The sequence below is a fragment of the Gopherus flavomarginatus genome, chromosome 11 (assembly GCF_025201925.1).
Source record: "Gopherus flavomarginatus isolate rGopFla2 chromosome 11, rGopFla2.mat.asm, whole genome shotgun sequence".
Taxonomy (NCBI): Eukaryota; Metazoa; Chordata; order Testudines; family Testudinidae; genus Gopherus; species Gopherus flavomarginatus.
Genome location: NC_066627.1, coordinates 5421476 through 5446318, shown reverse-complemented (window position 1 = coordinate 5446318; position 24843 = coordinate 5421476). Strand labels below are relative to the sequence as shown.

The window sequence follows — 24843 nt, the reverse complement described above, 5'->3', positions numbered from 1 at the left end:
CCAAGGGAGGTCCGGGGTAGCCAGAAGGATCCCATGTGAAATATGGGGAGTGGGCTAGCTTTTCATATTTGTACTTCCAGAGCCTGTTGGTGTGCAATTTTAACAACAATTTCCCCAATTAAAAGGTTTGGCTTTACTATGCTAGAAACATACTGCATTCATTTATACTGATAAGTATTAAACAGTGATCTTTTTCTTTGCTTTAGCAAGTGTATTAAAACATTAGTATTTTTTTATATTATTTAAAATATTTTGTGTTCCAAGCAGGGTGACCAGACAGAAAATGTGAAAAATCAGGATGGGGCTGGGGGGGGGGGGGGGTAATAGGAGCCTATGTAAGAAAAAGACACAAAAAACGGGACTGTCCCTACAAAATCTGGACATATGGTCACCCTAGTTCCAAGGTGGACAAAGCAAGTATCTGCCTTTCAGTCAAGGCCGGCGCTTCCATTTAGGTGGCCTAGGCAATTGCCTAGGGTGCCAGGATTATTGGTGGGCTGCATTTTGCCGGAGGGGGCGGCAGGCGGCTCCGGTGGAGCTGCCGCAGTCGTGCCTGTGGACGGTCGGCTGCTCCCGCGGCTCCGGTGGACCTCCTGCAGGCACCACTGCAGCAGCTCCACCGGAGCCACGGACCAGCACGCGAGGTGGCAAAATTGCTGTGCACCAAGGGCGCTAAAACCCCTAAAGCCGGTCCAGCTTTCAGTACATTCCATGTGCCATAGCAGAATGGTTTTTCATTTTGATTTGGTTTTGTATTAGGCTGTCCTGCAGGTGGGACAGAGAGCTTGATTTATTTTTAATTACCTCCAGGTCTACACTATTTGTAATTCCTGCTTTAAAATCACTTTTTTCTAATATAGTGTCTGCTGCCTGAGGATGTTTCCTTGCAGCATTTAATACACAACACTGCTAGCAACAAGACAAACACCACAAAACAAAACAATGTCTATTGTGACACTAGATTCATGGTATTCTGGGTTACTTTTCAGCTGATATCGGCTTTTTCTGTTTTTTTGAAAGACAAAAACATGTTCTTACCGCTTTGGGGGTGGCAGATTACTTCTTAAAATATATATACATTTCATAAATATCCTTGCTGATTGCAGGCAAAACAGAGGAATTACCCCCATATTTTCCTGTGTTTGTTCCATAGGCAGGCCAAGTTTCAATGGCTTTTACCTTTAACAATTAGGTAATTTGCATTAACACAGACACTTTTTGGCTTGCTTTAAAGTCATTAGCAACTCAGAGACTCTGTCTTAAAAGAGACACAATCAACTTTCACCAGAGTTTTGATTACTTTTAACTTTTAATTTTTGCTTTAAAACACACACACATCTGAAAAAGAAATCACAACCTATTGTGGCTTCCTTTGGAGCCCTAATACGATTCTAATTAATTAGTATGGTATATTTTTCTTTTTTACAATATACACTGCACATGTTCTGGGGAAAATGCACATTTTTTATATTTTAATTTGTATAACAATAGCTATATTAATTTTTATAAGGTGTAACTGGTTTGGGTTTTTTGTACTTACAGAATTTGTATATACCCTTAGCAATGTGACAGTTTGATTACACAGAGCCACCTTAAGCCTAAGTGTGGGGCACAGTCCTTTTTTCTTTTACTACAGTTTTTATTTGCTATTACCAAAAAACAAATTTAGAATTTTTTCCCATTCTTTTGGTTTTGACTGCCCTGCTGCAGCAATGACTTTGGTCTTTATTTAAAAAATTTTAAATTTTGTAAAGCACCGAGTTACCCCTTAAGGGTAAAATGCCAGATACCAAAGCCAAACAGCACTTTAGTTACCCATGTTCAGCAAAAAACATTTTTTGGTTTGGAACTCTGAATGAAAGATTTAAATGGATTTTAGTGGCATTATTTAAAAACAAAACCATTTTTTTTAATCACCCCGTGCACTGCTTTAATTTTTACACAGCTGTATATAGATACATTTATATTTATTTGGGGGCAGTTAAGTTTTAATAGACACTCATTTTTTTTAGCAAATTTGACTAAATTGCTTATAGTCAAATGATTTAAATCAGATTGGGTTTTTGCCTGGCTTATTTACAGAATTTTTTTGGGAAAAGGTCCATTTTTTTTTTAGAATGGGTGCAAAGAAACCAAGAATTTTCTTAAAATATTTGTATAATGTTTAACTGCTTAGGGATTTTTTTTGCATTTGTAGAGTAAACTTTTTACTTTTTTTTTAATTACTTGCTTATTTTTTAACATTACACCTTTATTAACTCAGACTTCACCTTTCCAAGTATTGTTCCAGGGATTTGAATTTCCCACGCCTGTATTTATTGCTTCCCTTACTCCTGTCACTATGCCCTCAGGGCTTTCAACCTGTTTTTTTTTTTTTATTTTTTTATGGGCACAGGCTTCGTTACATTACCAATTTAGCAAGGAGGACGGGCTTCGTAACTACCTCCCACCCTCCTGGTTCCTTTCCTTAAACAATATTACTTATAAAAATACTACACTGCCCAAATTCCTCTTTCTGTCCCGACAACGTTTGATACCACGTGGCCGCTGCAGTCCATATTAATCCAAAGGCTGCCCCTAGGTTTTTAGCCTTCTGCTTTTCATACTTGGCAGACAGGTCTAACAAATCCAGCCAAGTCTGCACCCTTTTCTGGAGCTCCGCCACTGAACCCCAGGGATTGTATTCCACCTTGATGAGAGCCCTCTCCTGCCGGGAGAGGTCCTCACCCCCCTTTGAAAGAGGCAGCAGGGTCTCGTCCCTTTTTGCTGCCTCCCCCGTGGCGCGGGCATCCAGTCCGCCAACCTCAAGTGACCCCAGCGGGCCAGGCAGCCGGATTCCCATGTCTGTGCTCCCTAATGCCCGTCCAGCCTTGAACCCATCGTTGATGCCATTGCCCAAGACTGTGACACTCCTGAGTCCACAGCTGTACCCTTCTGTTTCCTGAACATGTTGTTACAATCCCTTAGTACAACTCTTAAGGTCTTTCCAGTCACTTGAAATGTCACTCTACCCACGCCAGAACCGGGGCTTACAATGTTCACCCCTCGGCTTCAGGGATGCGAGACTTTGTTTTCCCCCTTGCTGGCCTTCGCAGTCTCATTAGTTTTTGCAATTTTTTAGTCCTGCTCAGCTTAGTTCTTCTTCTTACGGCTGATCAGCATTGGAATCTAGGCTCCCATCTTTCTTGGCTGGTAGCCGAGAGTCAGCTGTGTGCAGTGACCTTGGGCTGGAATCAGCCTTTTATTTTTGGACTGAGCTGAAGCATTGAGTTAACCCATTCTCTTCTGTCTCCCTCCCTCTTCGGCCTCTCGCAACCTGCAAAGGAACCTTTCATTCCACACTCATACCTTTAACCCTTCTCGAAATACCTTGCAGTACCTGCAACAGCATTAGCAACATACAATGCTGGTTTGTCTCCCCAGGAGACCTGAGGGAGGGGGCCATTGGGTTGTGACAACATCTATTGAAAATATTGTTTCACAATATTTAGTTGGCTAACATGCCAAGCGTAAAATTTCATTAGTCTGCAGTCACTGGGGTTTGGTCAAAAACGGTTACAAATTACTTGAAGGTTTTATGGTGGAAGAAGAAAGAAAATTTTTAAAATGCATGAGCCGGCCAAGGTGGAGCAGCAGTGAAACCGAAGGCAGCTTGGTGGAATCAGCAGTGGAGCCAAGATGTCTGGGACTGGTGTGTCGCTCAGAAAGCAAACTGACAGAGAGATGCTGTGGGAACATGACTAAGCATTTGAACAGAAGTGAGCAGTAGAAGTACTTGATCCATGAAATGAACAATATTTGATCCCCCAGCACACACTCTTCTCCAGGGATGTGCCATGTAGCTCCAGCCAAATCCGATGGCCCTCGCACAGCCGGCTCTGAGTCTGGTCACTCGGTGGCATCTGGGCAAGAAGATGCTGTGGACGAGGAGTTTCCTGCTGGCTTAGCTGTGGCTGGAGCAGAGTCGAAAGTCTCTAGTTGTGTCTGCGCCGGGTGATATGGCTCCCTTTGGGCCCCTGCAGGGGAAGCCAAAGCAGGAATTGACTCATCTTGAGATTCTGCCACCCAAGGCTTGGCCTGACCCACTGCAGCGAAGGTGTGTGAGAGGGACAATGGGCATCACAGCTGGGGCAGCTCCCACAGCCACTTCCCCTGTATCCAGCGAGGCCTCAGCACGGAGCCCCTGTGATCTCCTGCTAAGCACGGCCAGGCTCATAGTGCAGGATGGGGACTCAGCAGGGGGCACCATCCCCTCCTGGTTCATGCTGGCCCCAGGGCAGTGCTAGGGGGATCCTTGCTGCAGGAAGAGGGGCAGGAGCTTAGAGGGGAGAGCTGTGCTGTAGAGAGCGCTATGGGGGGCATCACTCACCTTGCCTCCTCCTCAGTTACCAGCCCAAGGCCCCAACTACCAAGGCAGCGAGGATGCAGCCAGCAACGATTGCCGGCAAACCAGCCTGGCCTGTGACCTGGGAATCTGGAAATGCACCGAGACAGACTGAGCCATGGGCCCTCCGAAGCCCCTGCACCCTATTCACTCCCTGCCCAATAACCCTGGGCTAGCATCACCTTTCCTGCAGCCAGTTTGCCCCACCAGTCACCAGCCTCCTTTGTGTCTGCCCTGCAACTAGACATCCTTCTTTCTGCCTCCCCCTCCCAGTCTGTGAGCCCCCCCAGTGCCCCTTCTCTTCTTCCCCTCCCCTCTGAGCCCCACCTCCCCTTAGTACCTCCCTCTGTTTACCCATCCCCTGGTGCTCCCCCAAAACTCCCTCCTTGCATTTCCCACCCACCTCTCTCCCCTACCCTTTGTGTCCACCTCCTCCATTCCCCTTCCCTCAGTTAGAGGTGCCCCATTTCCAGCTTCTCCCCACTGCTCCCCATACTCTGCCCCTCCCCCCCAGTACTTACCCCAAGTCACCCTCAGCGGGTCGTGCCCCAGGCTGCTGTGTCTCACCACACATGCATGCTCTGCAGGGCCAACCCCCTCCTGCCCCAGTTCGATGGACACTTGGATCTGGAAAGTCAGGTCCCCATTGGGCAGGATACCACTGGTCAGCTGCTCCCCCTGGGCCACCTGTCCTCCCCGCTCCCAGGTCACCTCGATGTCACGGGGATAGAACCCCGTCACGTGGCAGACGAGGCGGTGCAGCTGGTCCTGGGTCCCTGGGACGAGGGCCAGATGTACTGTGGGCTGGGCTGGGGGGAGAGTGAGAAAGGGTTATTAGTCACAGGGAATGGGATAGCAGGGGGCTGCGGATTGAGAGTGAGGAGCACCGGCAAAGCTGTCACCTGTCTTCTGAGTGATGAAAGGCAGAGTGAGTTCAATCCAGAACCTGCAACTCTGGGGCAGGAAGAGGTTCCACATAGTGAAAGTGTCTCCATCACGGTTCCAGCGCTCTGCCACTCGCCAGGCTGCCGGGTGCTCCGAGAACCAGCGGTTCTGCTCAGACTGGTACCGCAGCATGTCCTCCCCATTGAGGGAATATCTGGTGACAGCTTGGACAGCACCAGTGGCATCGTCCAGCTCACAGGTCTTCAGGATCTGCATGTAGTAGGGCTCTGGGGACAGAATGGCTGAGTGAGCAGCTGAGCACAGAGCTGCCAGCTGGGGCCAGAGTGCGTGAGACGTTCTCATCCATAGAACCCAGGAGTCCTGACTCCCTGCATGCCCTCCTCTAACCCACTAGACTCTGCTGCCTCCTACACCCAGGGAAAGAACCCACGAGTCCAGAATCCAAGCCCCACCCCCCCACTCTCAATACTAGGTATCAGAGAAGTCCCTCCCCTCTGGTGTACCCTTCCCCCAGCTCCCTCCTACCTCCTTCGAGCCACCTACACATCCCTTTCCAAAGCTGAGCCAAGTGCTGGGGCTCAGGGACTCACCTCTCTGTGGGGAGCTGGTGTTCACCTCCTGCACCAGGGCCTGGTACTTGCTCTCTACCCAGGAGTCCCAGGCCATGCATTCAGTATGGGCTGTACTCCAGTACTGAGGGGTCTCCTGGTCACCCAGGCTGTACCCACTGTAGGGAACCAACCTGCCGGTGTTGCTGTCATAGGTTGAGCGCACCAGGTCATTCACCTTCAACACATTCAGCCGCTTGGGCAGACCGGGAGCCGCCCAGGGAGAGATGAGCTGGAAGTTGGAGACATGGTGAACCCCTGCAGGAAGGAGAAAGACTGCAGTGGGAATGGGACCCAGACATCTGGGACAGCGACTCAAGGGGGCCCTGCAGCCCACAGCCCTCGGGGAGAGAGACTGGGATGGGAATGGGACTCAGACATCTGGGAGAGTGACCCAAGGGGGCCCTGCAGCCCACAGCCCTTGGGGAGAGAGACTGGGATGGGAATGGGACCCAGACATCTGGAACAGCGACTCAAGGGGGCCCTGCAGCCCACAGCCCTCGGGGAGAGAGACTGGGATGGGAATGGGACTCAGACATCTGAGACAGCGACTCAAGGGGGCCCTGCAGCCCACAGCCCTCGGAGAGAGAGACTGGGATGGGAATGGGACCCAGACTTCTGGGAGAGTGACCCAAGGGGGCCCTGCAGCCCACAGCCCTCGGGGAGAGAGACTGGGATGGGAATGGGACCCAGACATCTGGGAGAGTGACCCAAGGGGGCCCTGCAGCCCACAGCCCTCGGGGAGAGAGACTGGGATGGGAATGGGACCCAGGCCTCCGGGAGAGCAGGGGTCACTTACCAGCCAAGGCGACAGAGCACAGAGACAAGAGCCATAAGGACGCCAAAACAGGTTTGGCCCAAGAAGCCATCGCCCTGGGGACAGTCCGGCAGCTCTACGAGTGGGGTCTGGGGCCAGGCCCCAGAGAGGGCACAGCCGCCCCTCCCTGCACTGAGCTCTGCTCCGACAGGAAACACAAGAGGGGAAACCCAGACCCTCCAGCGCAGCAGCCTTGAAAGAGAAACCAATTGTCCCCCCGCCCCCGCCAGCTGCTCGCTGCGTCACGGGACAGCGAGTTACACGAACAGGTGGTGCCCGGGCTGCAGCCATGCTCGGGCCGGGTCTCTCCCCCGGCCCCGCCTGCCGCCCCCGCCCGCCTCGCCCTGCAGCCTCTGACCCGCTGCTGCTGCGGCTGCAAGGGGGCGGCGCTGGGGCAGGCTGCGGCGGCGGCTGCGCCTGCGGGGGGAGAAGGGGAGGAGGCGCCTGGCAGCCCCATCCCCCTGGCAGGCGACTCCGGCTGGACCTCCCTGAGCAGCAGTCTGGCGGGGCTTGCGTGGGGGGTCGGGGTGAAGCCCCCCTTCCCCAGAGCTCGCTGCTTCCACCCCAAATGCCTCATCCCTGGCCCAGCCTCCCTGCCCCGCACCACCCCCTATACCCCAACCCTCTGCCCCAGCCCAGAGCCAGCACCCAGCACCCAAACTCTGTGCCAGAGCCCGCACCTCTCCCACACCCAAACTTCCTCCCAGAGCCTGCTCTCCAAACCCCCTCCTGCACCCAAACTCCCTCCCAGAGCCTGGGGGGGGGCAGGACTTGGACCCATTCGGGACATCACCAGATTATACAAATTATACAAACCTGCTGCCCCTGAGCAGAGCCCAGGGCTGGTGCTTCCATTTAGGCGGCCTAGGCAATCGCCTAGGGCACCAGGATTATTGGGGGGGTGGCATTTTGCCGGAGCGGGCAGCAGGCGGCTTCGGTGGAGCTGCCACAGTCGTGCCTGCGGACGGTCGGCTGCTCCCACAGCTCCAGTGGACCTCCTGCAGGCACGACTGCGGCACCTCCACCGGAGCCGCGGGACCAGGGCGTGGGGCGGCAAAATTGCCGTGCGCATAGGGTGCTAAAACCTCTAGCGCCGGTCCTGGCAGAGCCCCAGGTGCGTGGTTGGCAGTGGGGATTCCCAGGCATGGGGCTGGCAGCTGGAATCCCAGGCATAGGCCAGCAGCTGGGATCCCTGAGCCCAGGGCCAGCAGTCAGGATCCCAGGCACACCAGAATGCCGGGTAGTAGTAGGACCTCAGGCACCGGCTGGCAGCCTGGACCCCATGCAAGCAGGGGTGCTGGACGACAGCAGAGCACCAGGTGCAGTGGCAGCCGGAACCGCTGGTGTGCCAGGGTGTCTGCCAACAGCAGAGCCTCAGCCACAGGGCTGGCAGTGGGGATCCCCAGACACAGGGCCAACAGCAGGGACCCTGGACATGGGGGCACCCTCCTGCACCCCTACTTCCCTGAGTAAATGTTTAACCATGTAACCAATAGAATTTTGATCTTTTACACGGTTACTGTTTTTACACAGTTTTTACATCCCTAGTTCAAAGTCTTTGTCTTCCACACCTGCTTCCAGGTGTTGAGATGGGGGCGGGGAGGGAGGGGGAGAAGAGGCCAAGTGATTATGTCTCTCTCCCTCTTTTAGACTTTCTTCCAGCTGCTAAAAAGATCCTTGCTGTGAGGTGTGTGTTAGCCCCCAGGGCACATATACCTTCTCTGGCCTTGGCTACACTCACACTTTACAGCTCTGCAACTGGGGTGTGAAAAAACACCCCCCGAGCGCTGCAAGATACAGCGCTGTAAAGCGTCAGTGTAATCAGGGCAGCAGCGCTGGGAGCGTGGCTCCCAGCGCTGCACGCTACACCCGTAAGGGATGTGGTTTACATGCAGCGCTGGGAGAGCTCTCTCCCAGCGCTGCCACTCTGACTACACTCACACTTAAAAGCGCTGCCACGGCAGTGCTCCCGCAGCGCTGCCGGGGCAGCGCTTTGAAATTCCAAATGTAGCCATACCCTCAGAGAAGTCTCTGGCATAGTGAGTTGGGTGTTGATTAGCCATTTAATGCCCGTTTGGCTATTGATGGCTACTCATCTGTTGCAACTGAAAGACTGGTAGTGGGTGTTTCAAACCGCACAACGTATTTCAGTAATACGTATAGCAAGGCTTCATAACTTCATATACAAGAATAGCGCATCTAATGCAAGAGGATAATAATGTTCAAGAGATCAAGACTTCTAAAATGATACCTCACAAGGCATATTTTTACAATACATCATAATTATATGACAGTGGTGAATATGAGGGTTTCAGGGTGCTACTTTGAGGTACAGAGTGTCACCCAGGGTACAAGTACAGTTCTGCTGCCCTTGATTAGCACAACAAGGACAACAACCCTTTAGTACCCCTGCCTCAGATTAGAAAGTGACTTGTGATCCAACGCCAGCCGAAAGTCATCATATCCAGGGTCGACTCTACAGTTGTCGCCGCCCCAAGCAGCGCGCCGAACTTGCCGCAGTGGCAGTGGGGGCAATCCGTGTGGGGGCAGTCCTAGAGCGGCAGGCGTGTTTCCGCTGTGGCAGCAATTCGTCAGCAGCTTTTATGTTTAGCTGAAGCCGCCGCGGGCAGCTAAACATAGAAGCTGCCGCCGAATTGCTGCCACCGCGGAAATGCGCCTGCCGCCCTAAACGTGCACACGGACTGCCCCCGCTGTCCGAGGCGGCAATTCAGTGCGCTGCTTAGGGCAGCGAAAACACAGGGACTGCCGCCCCTTTCAGATTGCCGCCCCAAGCACCAGCTTGGAATGCTGGTGCTGGGAGCCAGCCCTGGTCATATCCCCATCATGCTGAGCACCTCGGCAGGGTGGGTATGCCGATGCAAACAAGGTTGGCTACTGAAGGCCTCTTCCCCAGCTCACTACTAGATGTTAGGCGGGAGCTCATCCAGGCCCTACATCCAACAAGGAGCCACAATAGCTTGTGTTGTCTTTTTCACATGGCTGTGTGCTTTGGACGCAAAAACCAACCCGGCACCAAGACAGATCAGTGAATATATAAATGGAGTATCACCATTAACACTCTCATCCAAAGTTCTGTTTAGCCATGGTGTCAAGCAAATGTTGTTAGCAAGAAAAAACCTATATGATAGTGATTTGAAAATGGAAAAAGAATAATTCTATTAAAACTAAGCAATTGTATAAAAGATTGAAATGCCCTTGATTAAAAACAAATCCAAGAAGTAGCGTAGAGTTACATCTATTGAAAAAATTGTTTCACAATGTTTAGTTTATTAACATGACCCAGTCAGTGGGATTTGGACAAAAATGGTTCCAAGCTACTGAGAGACGTTATGGACAAATAAGGAAACTTTTAAATTGTGTGAACCTGCCAGGGTGAAGCAGCAACTAAATCAAAGGCCGTTTGGAGGAATCGGCTTGGTGGCTGAGATTTTTGGACGGGTGTGTCGTTCTGAAAGCAAGCTGACAGAGAGATGCTGTGGGAACATGACCAAGCATTTCAACAGAAGCAAACAGCGGAAGTATTCGATCCAGTACATGAGCAAGGCTTTCAGCCAGAATTAGCATCTTAAGTATCATATTTTGTAAAGCAGCAGCTCAGAATACTATTAATAAAGAGCTTTTCACTTTTGTATGTAGTGCCCCCACCCTCCACCCAGTTATCTCCTTTAGCACCAGTCTCCTTACATGTTTTGATGGACAGGCCTGGGTTGTTCTGGATCCTGATTCCCACTCAGTAGGATGTACCTTTTTTATTTTCTTCCCCTTTGAATTTATGCAGCGGTGTCTTCACCTCCCTCACTACTTCCTGGCAGCATCACCAGGGCAGCATGGGAGAAAAATTCTAAGCTCAGGATAACTCCCACTTACTTGCCAGATAGTTGGACCCTCCCCAGAAATAACACAAACACACAATATATATTCAACACAGTAATTCTATTAAACAAGAGATAAATATAACATTACAAAACTGTATTCTCAGGGTCACCAGTGCCCACACTGATAATACCCATGATTTCCCATCACATGTAAATGTAAAATTAGTGTCCCGCTGTTATGCATACTTTGTAGGAGCCCTTGATGACCTGTGATCACAATATCTTAAGTGCACCAGCTGATGGGGTTCAGTAAAGTCCAAAAGACTCACAAGTAGGATAGTCACAAGGTGATAAGTCCCTCCACAGATTTAATAAGCAGCAGTAATAAAATCCCCAAACCCCTGGGCCCTGAGTTGAAGACACAATTCTCAGACTAAGGGATCCCCAAACAATTTCCCTGAAGATGAAAAATGTAATTATAGGTCAAGCATCATAATTGCCACAAATTCCCCAATGCAGAATGATTGAGATGCTGCCCGGTGGAGCGGGAAGAAAGAGAATGGAAACTAGGGGAGGTCGTAGAGGGGGCTGGAAGCTCTGAGAGACAGGGGTGATTGAAGGGTGGGCAACAGCACAGGGTGGAAGTTCAACAGAGGTACACCCCACCCTGTGAACTCAGTTATTGTGCCCTTATCCATGACCCATCCCCACTCCCAGCACCTTCTCTTCACCAGGGATGCCCCATGTGACCTCAGTGCAAACTGATGGCCCTGGCACAGCCAGCTCTGCATCTGCTCAGTCAGCATCTGGGACTGGGAGAGAAAGTGCCACAAAGGTCGAAGCGCCTCCTGCTGGCTTAGCCGTGGCTGGAGCAGAGTTGAGGGTCCGTGGCTATGTCTGCACCGGGCGATACGGTCCCTTACGGCCCCCTGCAGGGGAAGCCCAAGCAGGAATTGTTCCATCTGGAGACCTGGCTCACTCCTGGCCCCTGCAGTGAGAGTGTGTGTGCATATGGGGTGGGGTGGAGGATCTCATATACAAACCCCACACTGGGATGGAAGGGGTTAAAAGACTATATTGGGCCCAGCTAGGCCCGCCCCCAACCCAGCAGAGCTGGCTGCAGCTGGAGACAGGGCTGAAAAGGGAACAGCTCTGCTCAGAAGGGGGAGGTTGGGAGGAGCAGACCTACCCTGCAGCCTCCTGCAAAAGGCGTCAGAGAAGCCTGGCTGAGACACCAAGGAGTGTGTGCTGCACCCGGCTGGGACTGAGGTTTAGTTTCCTTTTATATTGTCTCTCTCAGTATCTGGGGCTGGAAGCGGAGAGAGACGTGGTGTGAAGTGATGCAGGGAGGGTAATGCAGAGGGTCCACACGACCCCCCCCACCTAAGGGGTCAATGCTGCTGACCCTCCTAAGGCTCTGGGTTGGAGCCTGGAGGACTGAGTGGATCAGGGCTCGACTAGCACTACTCTCCCCCAGGTGAGTGGATGGTAACCATTGGGCCACCCAGCCCACCAAGGACCCTACTACAGGGGGCAATGGGGATCACATCTGTGGGTGGCTTCCCACAGCCACAACCCCACCAGGTCTCAGCACGGAGCCCCTGGGATCTCATGCTAAGCAGGGCCAGGCTGGCTTGGTATTGGCTGGGAGACCAAGAGCTGCAGGGGGGGGCACCAGAGGGCACTGTCCCCTGCCCCTTAATACTGCCCCCAGGGACCCAGTGCAGTGCTAGAGGGCTCTGTGCTGCAGGGAGGGGGCAGGGTCTCACGCAGGGGTGCTGTGCTGCAGGGGGCACTTACCAGCCAAGGTGACAGGGCAGAGAGACAGGAGCCAGAAGGAGACCAGGGCAGGTTTGGCCCAAAGAGCCATTTCCCTGGAAGGGACAGGATGGCTGCTCTACGGAGTAGGGTCTGGGGCCAGGACCCAGAGAGCCGAAAAGGGCACAGCCGCCCCTTCCCGCACTGAGCTCTTTGCTGCTCTGACAGGTGACCCCTGAGAGGAAACCCAGCCAGATCCACAAGCTGAGCAAAGTTCAATAAAGACAAATCAACCGTCCCTGTCCAGTCCTGTTCGCTGCTTCACAGGAAGCCTCCCTCCCTCCCCACCAGCACAATAAAGATCGAATAACTCCTGTAGCTTGTTCCAATTGTCTCTGTTACAACATGTGAATATTTTATGGGGAAGTTTTCTGTGAGCACAGAAAACTAGTCCTCAGCCGTTTCCCACAACAGCTGTTATATCTGTGACTTTGGAGGTGGTGGAGGAGGGTGGGGATGGAGGGCACAGGTATAGAGAGAAGGGTTGTGGCTGTGGATGGGGGTCACAAATGAGGACAGGGGGTTGAGAAGCCTTGGATCGGTTATGTGTGAAAAATCTGTATTTTACTAGCGAGGCAGAAGAAGCTACGTCCTGATCTCGAGGCACGTTAATGCAGTGCTTCTACGGCCACCCAGTGTGGATGTTTGGAGCTGAGAATGCATGCACCTTGACCACTGTAGGGAAAGAAATGCATGTGCTGATCAGGGTAGCCAACATGTGTATTGTGGCCAATTCCTGGGTCACAAGGTAGCAGAAACGTGCAGGAGAGGGAGGATTGGCCCATGAGTGGGGGATTCCTGACAACAGGCTGATCTGCATGGGCCAAGCTGGCCTGCGCTGCCATTACATTTTGCTTGCCCTGCAGCATCTTAAGCTGTGTGTTAAGAGGTTGTGATCTATCAGACACTGTGTTGTCATCCAGGAGCGCTGGAAGCTTCCTAAAACTGGGGAATCCACCAGTGCCTGAACCGTGGGAGAAGCATTGCCTGCATGCGCTGATGGGTGGGGAGCTGGGTACACTAGTAGCAGGTGCGCCAGGTTGGAGGGGAGGATACAGTGAAAAGATCGGGGACATGGCTGGGGAGGTGTATAGAAACAGGCCTGGTGGGGCCCAGCTGATGCGTGTGGGGCTGGGTGGCTCAGTATGCAAATTGCAGGACACGATATGCACCACAGTTTAGTTGATTGATAACTCCTACGAACAAGATCTCTTCTACTGGTCAAAACAACTAGGATGTTCAATGGCAAAACAAAACAAAAATCTTAATGCCGAGTAAAGATTTGTCACCCTAAACAGGCCTGGGTTCCCTGAGAATGACACCTGGGACAGGAATTAAGTGGTCCCATTTGTCACCCCATTACCCCCTGCCTCTGGAGAGAAGAGGTCTTGCCTATATCAAGTGGTTGTTGGCTCCCTACCACTGCCAACCCCGATGGGAATCCCACAAAAATCTGAGTCTTTGGGCAGCCCAGAGGATCGGTGTACTCCCATTTCACCTGTTTTACCTGAGCCCCCGCCCCGTATCATGCATCCTGCTTGCGTTCAATTATAAAACGCAAGGAACTTTGTTCAAGAAAGAGATTCAAATGAAAAACAGCGAGAGAGACAGGGAAAAAAGGTACACATAAAGTAGACATCATCACATGCTTTCTAGAGACCAAACATAACTCACAAGTTCTCCTCCACGCTAGAGAAACTTCTCTTCCCCAGAGTCGTCTTCTTCAACCAAGCCCATTTGAGATCCCTTTTTGGGATGCAAATTCACTGTCTGTTTACTTCCCAGATGAAGGATTCCAGGATGTCTTTCTGCCCCCCTAAATATACCAAGCAGACTGAAGGGTTAAAATCCATGTGCAGTTTATGTAACAACCTGGTATATGGATTTTGTACAGGCCCAAAGTCTGAAGTTTAGTCGAGAAACCAGAGGCCTAGCAAATAGTGATTAGCTAAGAGAAAGCAAAATAAATGGAAGATAACCTTGTTTTGCTAAAATAAGCCTAGTCAGCAAAAATGCCAAATGTTGAAGCAATAACTGAATAATTGTTTACATCAGGAATATTGCAGGGCTTGTTTTGCTGTTCTCTAAGATCCCGTTGGTTCAGCCCAGGAGCTTGGTCCCATCCCCAAGAGTTGCTGTCATCAGCTGAGAGCTTCTACCAGGTGGGATCTTGGGAGTGTTGGTTGGAGCTCTGCACAGGACCGGCGCTTCCGTTAGGTGACCCTAGGTGGTTGCCTACGGCGCCAGGATTCGGGGGCGTCATTTTGTGCGCTCCGCACAGGGCGCACAGGAGCTTCCAGTTCCGCTCCCGTCGCGCTGCCGAAGAAGGACCTCCTGCCGACATGCTGCGGAAAACAGCAGCAGGCAGTTGAGCAGCTCAATGGCTGCCGCTGTCGCCTGCGGCATTTCGGCGGAGGGTCCTTCTTCGGCGGCACAATGGGAATGGAACCGGAAGCTCCCGTGCGCTCCATGGAGATCGCACAAAATGCTACCCCTCGAATTCTGCCTAGGGCGCCAGAAACTCTGGAGCCACTCCTGGCTCTGTGGGGGAGTTGAGGGGGAACCCCAGGGCTGGGCTAGCAGGGGACTGCGGGTTGGGATTGAGGGGCACTGGCAGAGCTGGTGACGAGGACTGAGCCCAGAGCTGGGCTAGCAAGGGACTGTTGATTGGGACTGAGGGAACTTTGGCACCTTGTTTTTCTGTGAGCTCTATTCATGGACTTGTAGCTGGGCACATAGTTATATGTCAGGATAACGTTGGTATTTCCTCACCTCTTTATCCCCATGCAGGGCAGCCCTTCCTACTTACAGGGTCAGACGGAGGAGACATGGCCCAGTCAGAGAGATCATCAGTGGTAAGTGGGATCCCGTGTGAGGTGGGATCCTGCCAGGGCAAACGCTGGGCTTTCCCTTCCCTTCCTCCCTAAGGACAGTGAGACCCCCTGGAGACAGAGCTGCAGGGCACATCTAGGAGAATTCACTGTAGGCACCTCCCAGGGCTGCTCCAATTCCTGTCCCGGGTGCCTGGTTGATATTGAAATTGTGAGTTTTTGAAGCATCAAAGATTCACAAAAGATCAGGTAAGCTAAAGTCGTCCCTTCCCTGTTCCCCTCTTCTATCCCTACCTCAGGACTGGACTCCTGTCAATGGATCACTGGTGCCTCACAAAGACGCCCCAGGTACCGACGTCTTCCTTAATCAAGGGGGAGTCTTCATCGTCCACTACAACTTGGGCTGCTACTTGCGGACAGAAGATCTAAAGATGGGGACTGGCACTGAGATCCGGAGACTTCACCCTGCATGCCAGGGCGAGGATCACTACCTGAGTGACATGAAGGACCCCCCCCTCAACATCTACATCATCAAAGGCGACTCCTACCAAGTGCTGAAGGACTTGAGCACAGATGCCGGGGCCACAGTCCATGAGCTGCATCCCAACTGCCGTGGTGGGGACCACTACTTGACCTATGGTTCCAATTTCTCCATCATCTTCCTAGAGCGGGGTGTTATGCGCTGTGTCCTTGACATGAGCACTGATGAACAAGGGCATGACGCTCCCCTGAAGCCTGATCGCTGCAAGGGGCTCTACTACTTTGGGTTCATTTACTTCCAAGGCCAGATCGAGGTGGATGAGAAATGGGGAGCTCAGTGCTACTTGTTCCTTGACATCGTCTCCATAAAAGATGCTTCTCCATCCACCTCGACGTGCTGAACTTCTTCCCCAGAGGGCTGGTCCTCATCCAGGGCGCCTCAACCAGCGGCTGGGAGTGCATCAAGACCCTGCACAATGACTCTGATTCCTCCATCACCTGGTCCGACAAGGTAACCTGCAAAGTGGGCTATGCCAAGCAGAAGATTTCCAGCATTGAGCACAACAGGAATATCTCCTCTGAGATGTCCCTCGGGGCCGGAGAGCTCACCAAGCTCATCACCCCATTCCAGTTCTCCCTCAATATCCAGTACAATGGAAGAAGCATCCGCACGGAGCAGGAGGACTGGAACGAAGCCCGTGAAGAAGAGGAGTCAATCCAGGTGACCCTGGAGCCCAAAACGAAACTGTACATCTGGCAGTACCAGCTCGGCATAGGGCAGGAGCCCATCTTGTTCTGCAGAGACATTCAGTTCACCAAAGAAAACAAACCCCCCGACCGCATCCCGCTACCTCCAGTTCCCTAAGCGTCCATGAGGATGGAGAATGCCTGCTCCATGAAGCTATTGTTGATGTGTATGTGAGTATTGGCTTCCTGGAAATCGATGGGATCAAACCAGTCCCTTCAAATCCACGCTTAGCGCTTCCCAATGCCCTCCTCCCAGCTTGCAAACCCGGCTCATCTGCTTCCCATGCCCCTTCTTCTCTCCAAATCTTGTTACCAAGGTAGATGATTTCATGACATGTTCTCTTGGTCCTCTCTCATTATAATCTGCAGCCTGAATTGAGCGTTGAGATCATTCTGGGGTAGAATCTGCTGCCGAAAAACAAAGAATGTATCAAGCCTGAATAAAGATTTGATTTTTTTTTTCAGAATTCACCAAGTTGTTCGGGTTGAATTTCCTTGATTTTCTACGTGGTGGGGTCTATAGAAGGGGAAAAAATGGAGGCAAAAGAAGGAAATCAGGAGAGAGCTAGGATGATAATAATTATCTTTGTACAGGGCTGCAAGTGCTGGGCTCATGTTGAGCTGCAGTGAGTGAGTTCCTTAACGCCCCACCCCCATTTATCTAGAGGGGAGTGGCCCAATGTCCCATTGCCACGTCCCTGAGCTGCCAATCCCCACACCCTGGGGCTGGATCGAAGCCAGTGCCCCCTAGAGGGGAAAGGCCCCATGACACAGTCACTGACACAAGGAGAATCTTCCACCACAGTTGGTTACATCCTGCTCCACCTGAACTGGCCCCTGGCAGGCGCTGCTGGCCCTTTTTATCCTGCCCACTGAGCCCTGATTGGCTTCTGCCCACTCCTAGCCCTTCTAGCCACTGTGGGACCAATTCTTATTGGTTCTGCCAGGATTGATCCTGGGGAGTGGGTCACTCTATGGGGTCTGAACTCGCTGCTCTTTCCCACCAGACAGGAGAGAACATAAGAACGGCCGTACTTGGTCAGACCAAAGGTCCATCTAGCCCAGTATCCTGTCTACTGACAGTGGCCAATGCCAGGTGCCCCAGAGGGAGTGAAGCTAACAGGCAATGATCAAGTGACCCCCTCTCTGCCATCCATCTCCACCCTCTGACAAACAGAGGCTAGGGACACCATTCCTTACCCATCCTGGCTAATAGACATTAAAGGACTTAACCTCCATGAATTTATCCAGTTCTCTTTTAAATGCTGTTATAGTCCCAGCCTTCACAACCTGCTCAGGTAAGGAGTTCTACAGGTTGACTGTGCACTGTGTAAAGAAGAACTTCCTTTTATTTGGTCTGACCTAGTATGGCCGTTCTTATGAGTCCTGCCCCCCAGCTATTAGACACCCCTCCATCTCAGAGCAGGGGATAGAACCCAGGAGTCCTAGCCACCAGCCTCCTCTGTTCTAACCACTAGACCAGGAGTCAGCAACCTATGGCACATATGCCAAAGGCAGCACACGAGCCAATTTTTAATGGAACGTTGCTGCCTGCCAGGATCCTGGCCGACAGCCCCGCTCAGCCCACTGCCAAACACAGGCTGGCAGCGGGCTGGGCAGGGCTGGCGGCTGAGACCCCAGCAGGCAGCAGTGTGCCATTAAAAATTCTGCCCGGCCCAGCCTGCTCTTCTCCACCCCCTGCCCACCGTTCCCTCCTGTGGGGGCAGGGGGCAGAAACATAGTCCTGCTGGCAGCCTCCACAAGCTGCCAAGCTCCCCCCTCCCCTGCCTCCTCCCCCCGTGTGCTGGGTTCCTGCCCCTCCTCCTCTCCCTCCCTGCGACAGAATAGCTGATGGCCCTGGAGAGGGAGGGGGAGAAGCAGGGCTGGAGCTGGAAGCACAGCCGCAGCCATGCTCACTGCTCCGGAGAAGAGGCAGGGCCGGGGCCTTGGGAAAGGAGGGTGGATCAGGGCATAGCCCCTCCAGCCCCCTGCTGTGAGCTGCTCAGGGCAGGGGACTGGGAGCAACCCCACAGCACCAGCCCACAGCCCCAACCCCCTGCCCTGAGCCCTGCACCCCACACACACACATCCCCCAGGCCCCTGCCCTGACTCCTGACCCCCCCACACACACCCCCAGCCCCCTGCCCTGACCCCCGCAGCCCCCCATGAACCCAGCCCTGACTCCTGCACCCCCCTCACACATACCCAGCCATCTGCCCTGACTCCTGTACCCTCCTCATACCCCCAGAGCCCCTGCCCTGACTCCTGACCCCCCAACACACACGCCCAGCCCTCTGCCCTGAGCTCTGCACCCCCACACACACACATCCCCCTGCCCTGACCCCCGCTCCCCCCCACACACAACCCCCTGCCCTGACCCCCGCACCCCCCACACACATCCCCCAGGCCCCTGCCCTGACCCCCGCAACCCCCATGAACCCAGCCCTGACTCCGGCACCCCCCACACATACCCAGCTCCCCACACTCCTTGCCCTGACTCCTGCACCCCCCTCACACATACCCAGCCATCTGCCCTGACTCCTGTACCCTCCTCACACCCCACAGCCCCTGCCCTGATTCCTGCACCCCCCACATATACCCAGCCCCCCCATGCCCCATGTCCTGACTCTTGCACTCCCCACCCCCACCCTGAGCGCCAAACGGAAGCTCCTGCACACACACACCCCACATTCCCACCTGCACCCTCACACCAAATGGAGCTGCCCAGGTAAGCGCTCCTGTCACGGAGTGTAGGGGAGTCCGGCCCTGCACCCCTCTTCCTGGGACCCACAGTGACTCTTAGCCAGCCAGTAAAACAGAAGGTTTATTGGACAACAGGAACACAGGTTACAGCAGGGCTTGCAGGCACAGTCAGGACCCCTCCACCGAGTCCTTCTGGGCTTTCAGGGTGCTTGGATCCTAGCTAGGATACCCTGAATTCCGCCCACACAGCCCCAAGCCCAAACTCAAACTGCTTCCCTCCTGCCACTCCCTTCCTTTTCCCCTTCCCGGGCAAAGGTGTTGACCTTTCCCCTCCCTTACCTAGCTCAGGTTACAGGCTCTGGCATCGTCCATCCCCTAAAGTCCTTCCCTGCTCTCCCATTCCCCACACAGACAGCCCCTACTGCATCACAGCTCCACACCCAAACCTCCTGCCCCAACCCTGAGCCCCCTCTCTCATTCTAGCTCCTGGCCAGACCCTGCACCTCAACCCCCAGCCCTGTGCTCAGTGCACTCGCACCCTCAACTCAGCAGAGAGAGGAAGAGAATGGGCTAAAACCAGGGAGCAGGTACATACCCACTGTTTGTGGGCAGGGCTGGGACCCCAGACCGGCAGCGGGCTGAGTGGGGCAGGCAGCCGGGACCTTGGCCGGCAGGAGCTGGAGGATGGAACCCCTGAGTGGCAGTGGGCTGAGCCACTCAGCCCACTGCCGGTCTGGGATCCCAGCCACCAGTCCCGCTTAGCCCGCTGCCGGTCTGGGGTTCTGGCTGACGGCCCCTTGCCAGCCGGGGTCCTGGCCGCAGGCCCCGCTCAGCCGGCTGCTGGCCTAGGTGAATGGAACCCCAAGCCGGCAGCAGGCTGAGCAGCCTGGCGGTGTAAGATCAGCATTATCATTTAATTTTAAATGAAGCTTCTTAAACATTTTGAAAACCTTGTTTACCTTACATACAACAATAGTTATATAATATATGGACTTACAGAAAGAGATCTTCTAAAAAACATTAAAATGTATTACTGGCATGTGAAACCTTAAATTAAAGTGAATAAATGAAGACTCGACACACCACTTCGGAAAGGTTGCCAAGCCCTGCACTAGACCATCCACTCTCCCAGCCTGGGCATGAACCCAAGCATCCTGCCCCTCCCCAAAGGAAACCCGTCCCCGCCCTTTAATGGTTGTGCATTTGGGAGGAGGAGCCGGCCGGCTGCTTCCCCTCCCCGTTAGCTACGACTTCCCGTTGGAGGGTGGAAAGAGCGGATCTCCAGCCTGGCCAAGGTTACCCCCCACCAGCTGGAGGCGCAGCACCTTGGAGAGGAGCACACGGCCACGTCTCCACTCCCAGTGCTGGTGAGATCCGGGGACCATCCCCGTCCCCTTCCGGGCTGCCCCATCGCCTGAGCAGGAACCATCCCTCTACTGACAATCCATTGGCCAGGCAGCCATCACACCTTAAGAATATCCTTAAGGATGTGAATATATCTATATCTGAGGCTTGTGCTCAGGTCTTTATAGGATTTCTGTATGCTTGGGTAATCATAATTTTAACTGCAACTTTAATAAAACATTTAAAACAGACTGAATCTTGTCACAACCCTTGGTTCCTATGTTTTCCTAGAGACTCTAAATCTGAAGCAAGTAGCTTTCTGCCATGTTAGTTCATGATTCCTGCAGAGGACAATTCCCCTACTTAGCAGATTAACTGTCAGGCTCACCAGTGTTGTCAGCTGACGGCTGTGTGTGTGTTTTCTGTGTGTGCTGCACTGGCTCTGGCCAGGTATCCCGTACAGCAAACTACGCTCGAACTACCCAAGAAGATCAAGGACTGGGTTCAATGGCATAGGTGCTCCACCAGGTTTATTGCCCACAAAGAACAGTATTAGGGCATCTCTACACTTGCTTCTGGAGCGATCGATCCAGTGGGGGTTGATTTATCTCATCTAGTGAACACGCGATTAATCAACCTGCCAAGCACTCTCCCATCGACTCCAATACTCCACTGGAGCAAGAAGCGTAGGCAGAGTCAATGGGAGAGCATCAGCCGTCCACCTACGGCAGTGAAGACACCGGGGTGAGTGGATCTAAGTACTTCGACTTCAGCTACGTTATTCACACAGCTGATGTTGCTTAACTTAGATATAGCCCCCACCCACTGTAGACCAGGCTTCAGTGCCCTATACGTACTTGAACACATGTGAGCCTGTGACAATGGGCTCGGCGCAGTGGGGGGGGACTTTCCACTCCCTCCCTCAGCCAAACACAGACACCCTGTCTGTGACCCCGCCCTTTTATACTCTGATGTTAGTGCCTCGGGGTGGGGAGCAGACTGAGATTTCTCTATTAAAGCAAACTGCAAAGAATGGGGCAGACGATCCCCAAAACTGGTGGTTTTTCTAATAGATTCACCAAGCCAGCAACGAAACAGCTCCTATGATGCCTTAATGGTTACCCAGAAGCCAAAACACCATTCCCTTAAAGCACCTCCAGCCCTGGGCTCCCACCCAGACAGCCAAGTTAAACATGATGAAGATTACTGAAAATCTTGTTAAGATATTGTGACAGACCCAGGCCAGTGGGTTACAGGAGTCTGGTAGAGGGCAAATATACTGGTCCTATTGGCATCCAGCGGGGGTGGGCGGGCGAAGCCCGCCCACTTCTAAAGGGCCTTCCCCCAGCCGAAGGGGAGGACCCACAGGTCTGGGACACCAAATAATTACGGGGGACAACTAATGAAAAAAAAACAGGATCGGGAGTGAGGTCATAGGGCTAAACGAAGGGAACCCGATGGGGACACCGAGCAGAGAACCCCGGACAACGCCCACTGCTCCTCGAAGGCGTCAAGGGAGCCAGTGGACGCCGCCCAGAGGAACTCTGCCCGGATGCGAGAGCAGACGGAGGAACGGAAATAGGCCCCACAGTCACAGGAAATCCCGTCGGTCAACCTCCTCTCCCTGATGTTGTAGATGGTCAGTTTGGCCAGGGCCAAGAGGAGGTTGAGAAGGAGATCCCGCGACTTCGTGGGGCCACGGATGGGGAGCGTGTAGATAAAAAGGTGAGGGGAAAAGTGCAACCAAAAACGCAGGAAAATATTCAGGAGGAGCTGGAACAGGGGCTGCAACCTGGCGCACTCCAAATAAACGTGCGCCAAGGTCTCCTTCTCACCACAGAAAGGGCAGGTGCTAGGGACAGATGTGAACCGCGCCAAGTACACGCCCGTGCTCACGGCTCCGTGAAGGAGACGCCAACTGATATCCCCGGCGGGCCTCGGGACCAGGGCAGAGTACAAGCTGGCCCACCGGGGCTCCTCACCCTCGAGAGGCGGCAGGAGGTCCCGCCATTTGGTATCGGGGCGGGACGCGAGGGTGAGGTAGTGAAGGGTATGGAGCACGAGCGAGTACAGATGTTTCCGTGGCGCGGTCTGGAACAAAACCGGCTGCAGATCATGCAGCCGGCTGGCAGTGAAAGGGTGAGGGGGCCGATCGGGTCCACGGGGCAGGGGCCCGATAAAAATGTCCACGGGGCCTGGGGTGGAGGGTGGGCGGGGCGTGCCCTCTCGCAGGACCCGGTCGAGGTAAGCCCGAGCAGCGGGCAGTAAAGCGGCCTTCACCTCCTGAAGTATGCGCTGGGGAGTACGAGGTCTGGAGAGCCCCATACGCTGAGCGAGCGTCAGGGGATCCAGCCAGTCTCCCCGGTCGTAGTCCAGGAGGTCTCCGACCCTGGTGACTCCTGCCGAGACCAACCTCTGGCACACTGTGGGGGACTCCGCCACCTGCACACGAAGCTGGGGATTGTGTAGCAGGGGCTCCGTGAGGAGGTCAACCCCCACGGTGGCCGCCACGGACCTGGTCATTGAAAAGAGCTTCCAGGTCCGGAGGAGGTCTTGGTAGAAGACCGGCAGCCCGGAGAGGTCTCGCGGAAGACCTCTCGGATGGAGGTAAAAGAGCTGCCGGTCGTATCGGAGCCCTCGGAAGCGGCGGAGGAAGGCGTGCGCCAATACGCTCCACGCCGGACTACCCGCACCAAACAGGAGCCTCTGCAGGGCCTGGAGGCGGAAGACATGGACCTGAGCGCGTAAGCACTTCAGGCCCTGCCCCCCCTCCTCCAGGGGCAGGTGGAGGACCCCTGCAGAGACCCAGTGCGTCCCCAGCCAAAAGAACTCCAGAATCACCGTCCGGAGGTTGGCCAGGAAACCCGGGGCCGGGACCAGGGTGTTGAGTCGGTACCAGAGCATGGACAGGACCAGTTGATTAAGCACCAGTGCCCTCCCCCGAAGGGAGAGGCACCGGAGTAGTCCTGTCCATTTCCGGAGCCGCTCCGTCACCCTGCCCTGCAAATCCTGCCAGTTCTCCGGCGGAGACGGATGCGTGGCAGAAAGGTAAACGCCGAGATAGAGCAGCGGACCCGCGCTCCACCGGATGGCCTGAAGCGCAGGTGGGAGGGAGCTCGCCTGCCACCCGTCCCCGACCACCAGGCCAGAGCTCTTGACCCAGTTGACCCGGGCGGAGGAGGCCGCCGAGTACACAGCCTGGCAAGCCTCCACCCGCGCCAAGTCGCCCGGGTCCTGGACCACGAGGAGCACATCGTCAGCGTATGCCGACAGGACCAGCCGCAGCCCCAGCTCCTGAAGCACCAACCCCGTCAACCTCTTGCGGAGGAGACAGAGGAAGGGCTCGATCGCCAGAGCGTACAGCTGGCCCGAGAGGGGGCACCCCTGCCGCACTCCCCGCCCGAAGCTGACCGGCTCAGTCAGGGTCCAGTTGAGCCTGACCAGACACTCCGCAGAAGCGTACAGCACCTGCAGAAAACCCACAAACAGGGGTCCAAAGCCGAACGCTCGCAGAGTGCCCAGGAGATACCCGTGATCCATCCGGTCGAACGCCTTCTCCTGATCCAGGGACAGGAGGGCGAACGACAGACCATCCCTACACCCCAATTCCAGAAGGTCCCGGACCAGATACAAGTTATCAAAGATGGTGCGGCCCGGGACGGTGTAGGTCTGGTCTGGATGGACCACGTCCGCCAGCACGGACCCTAGCCGCATCGAGATGGCCTTCGCAACAATTTTGTAGTCCGTGCTGAGGAGCGAGACGGGACGCCAATTCCGTAAGTCGCGGAGGTCCCCCCTCTTCGGCAATAAGGCCAGCACGGCTCGCCTGCACGAGAGAGGGAGGACCCCGCTATGCAAAGCCTCAGCCCAGACAGTGACCAGGTCTGGGCCGAGGACGTCCCAGAACACGCGGTAGAACTCCACGGTCAGCCCGTCCAAGCCCGGAGATTTATTGGTGGGCATGTGACGGAGGGCCTCCGAGAACTTGGCCAGAGTGAGAGGCAGCTCTAGCCGGTCCCGGTCGCCTGTGCTGACCGTCGGGAGCCCGTCCCAGAGCACTCTGCAAGCGTTAGGATCGGTCGGATCTGGGGAGAAAAGAGTGGCGTAGAAGGCCCTGGCCCTCTGGCACATCTCCGCCGGATCCGTGAGGGGGGTGCCATCCTCCGCCAGGAGGCAGGTGACGTGCTTCTTGGCCCCCCTCCTTTTCTCCAGGGCGTAGAAGAAGCGGGAGCCGCGATCCATCTCCCGAAGGAGGTGGATGCGGGATCGAACAAAAGCACCCCGGGCCCGATGGTCTTCGAGGGCCCGGAGCTCCTCCCGCTTCTCCCGGCACACTCCGCAGAGGGATGGATCCGCGGGGTTGACGGCC

General features: G+C 54.3%; 1 protein-coding gene across 2 annotated transcripts; it reads right to left on the bottom strand.

The window, feature by feature from the left end:
- Nucleotides 1-1412: 1412 nt before the first annotated feature.
- LOC127031547 (H-2 class II histocompatibility antigen, E-S beta chain-like) lies at nt 1413-7031 on the bottom strand. 2 transcript variants are annotated; one of them, XM_050918479.1, is made up of 6 exons: nt 6698-7031; nt 5881-6156; nt 5287-5556; nt 4906-5193; nt 4370-4474; nt 3918-4016 (listed from the first exon to the last, which is right to left on the bottom strand). In XM_050918479.1, exons 1-5 carry the CDS (start codon nt 6765-6767, stop codon nt 4386-4388), a joined length of 993 nt encoding a protein of 330 aa, XP_050774436.1. In that variant the 5' UTR covers nt 6768-7031; the 3' UTR covers nt 3918-4016; nt 4370-4385. The 2 variants fall into 2 exon arrangements, with proteins under 2 accessions (XP_050774435.1, XP_050774436.1); XM_050918478.1 differs by lacking the exon at nt 4370-4474 and having other exon boundaries at nt 1413-4016.
- Between the last annotated feature and the right edge of the window lie 17812 nt (nt 7032-24843).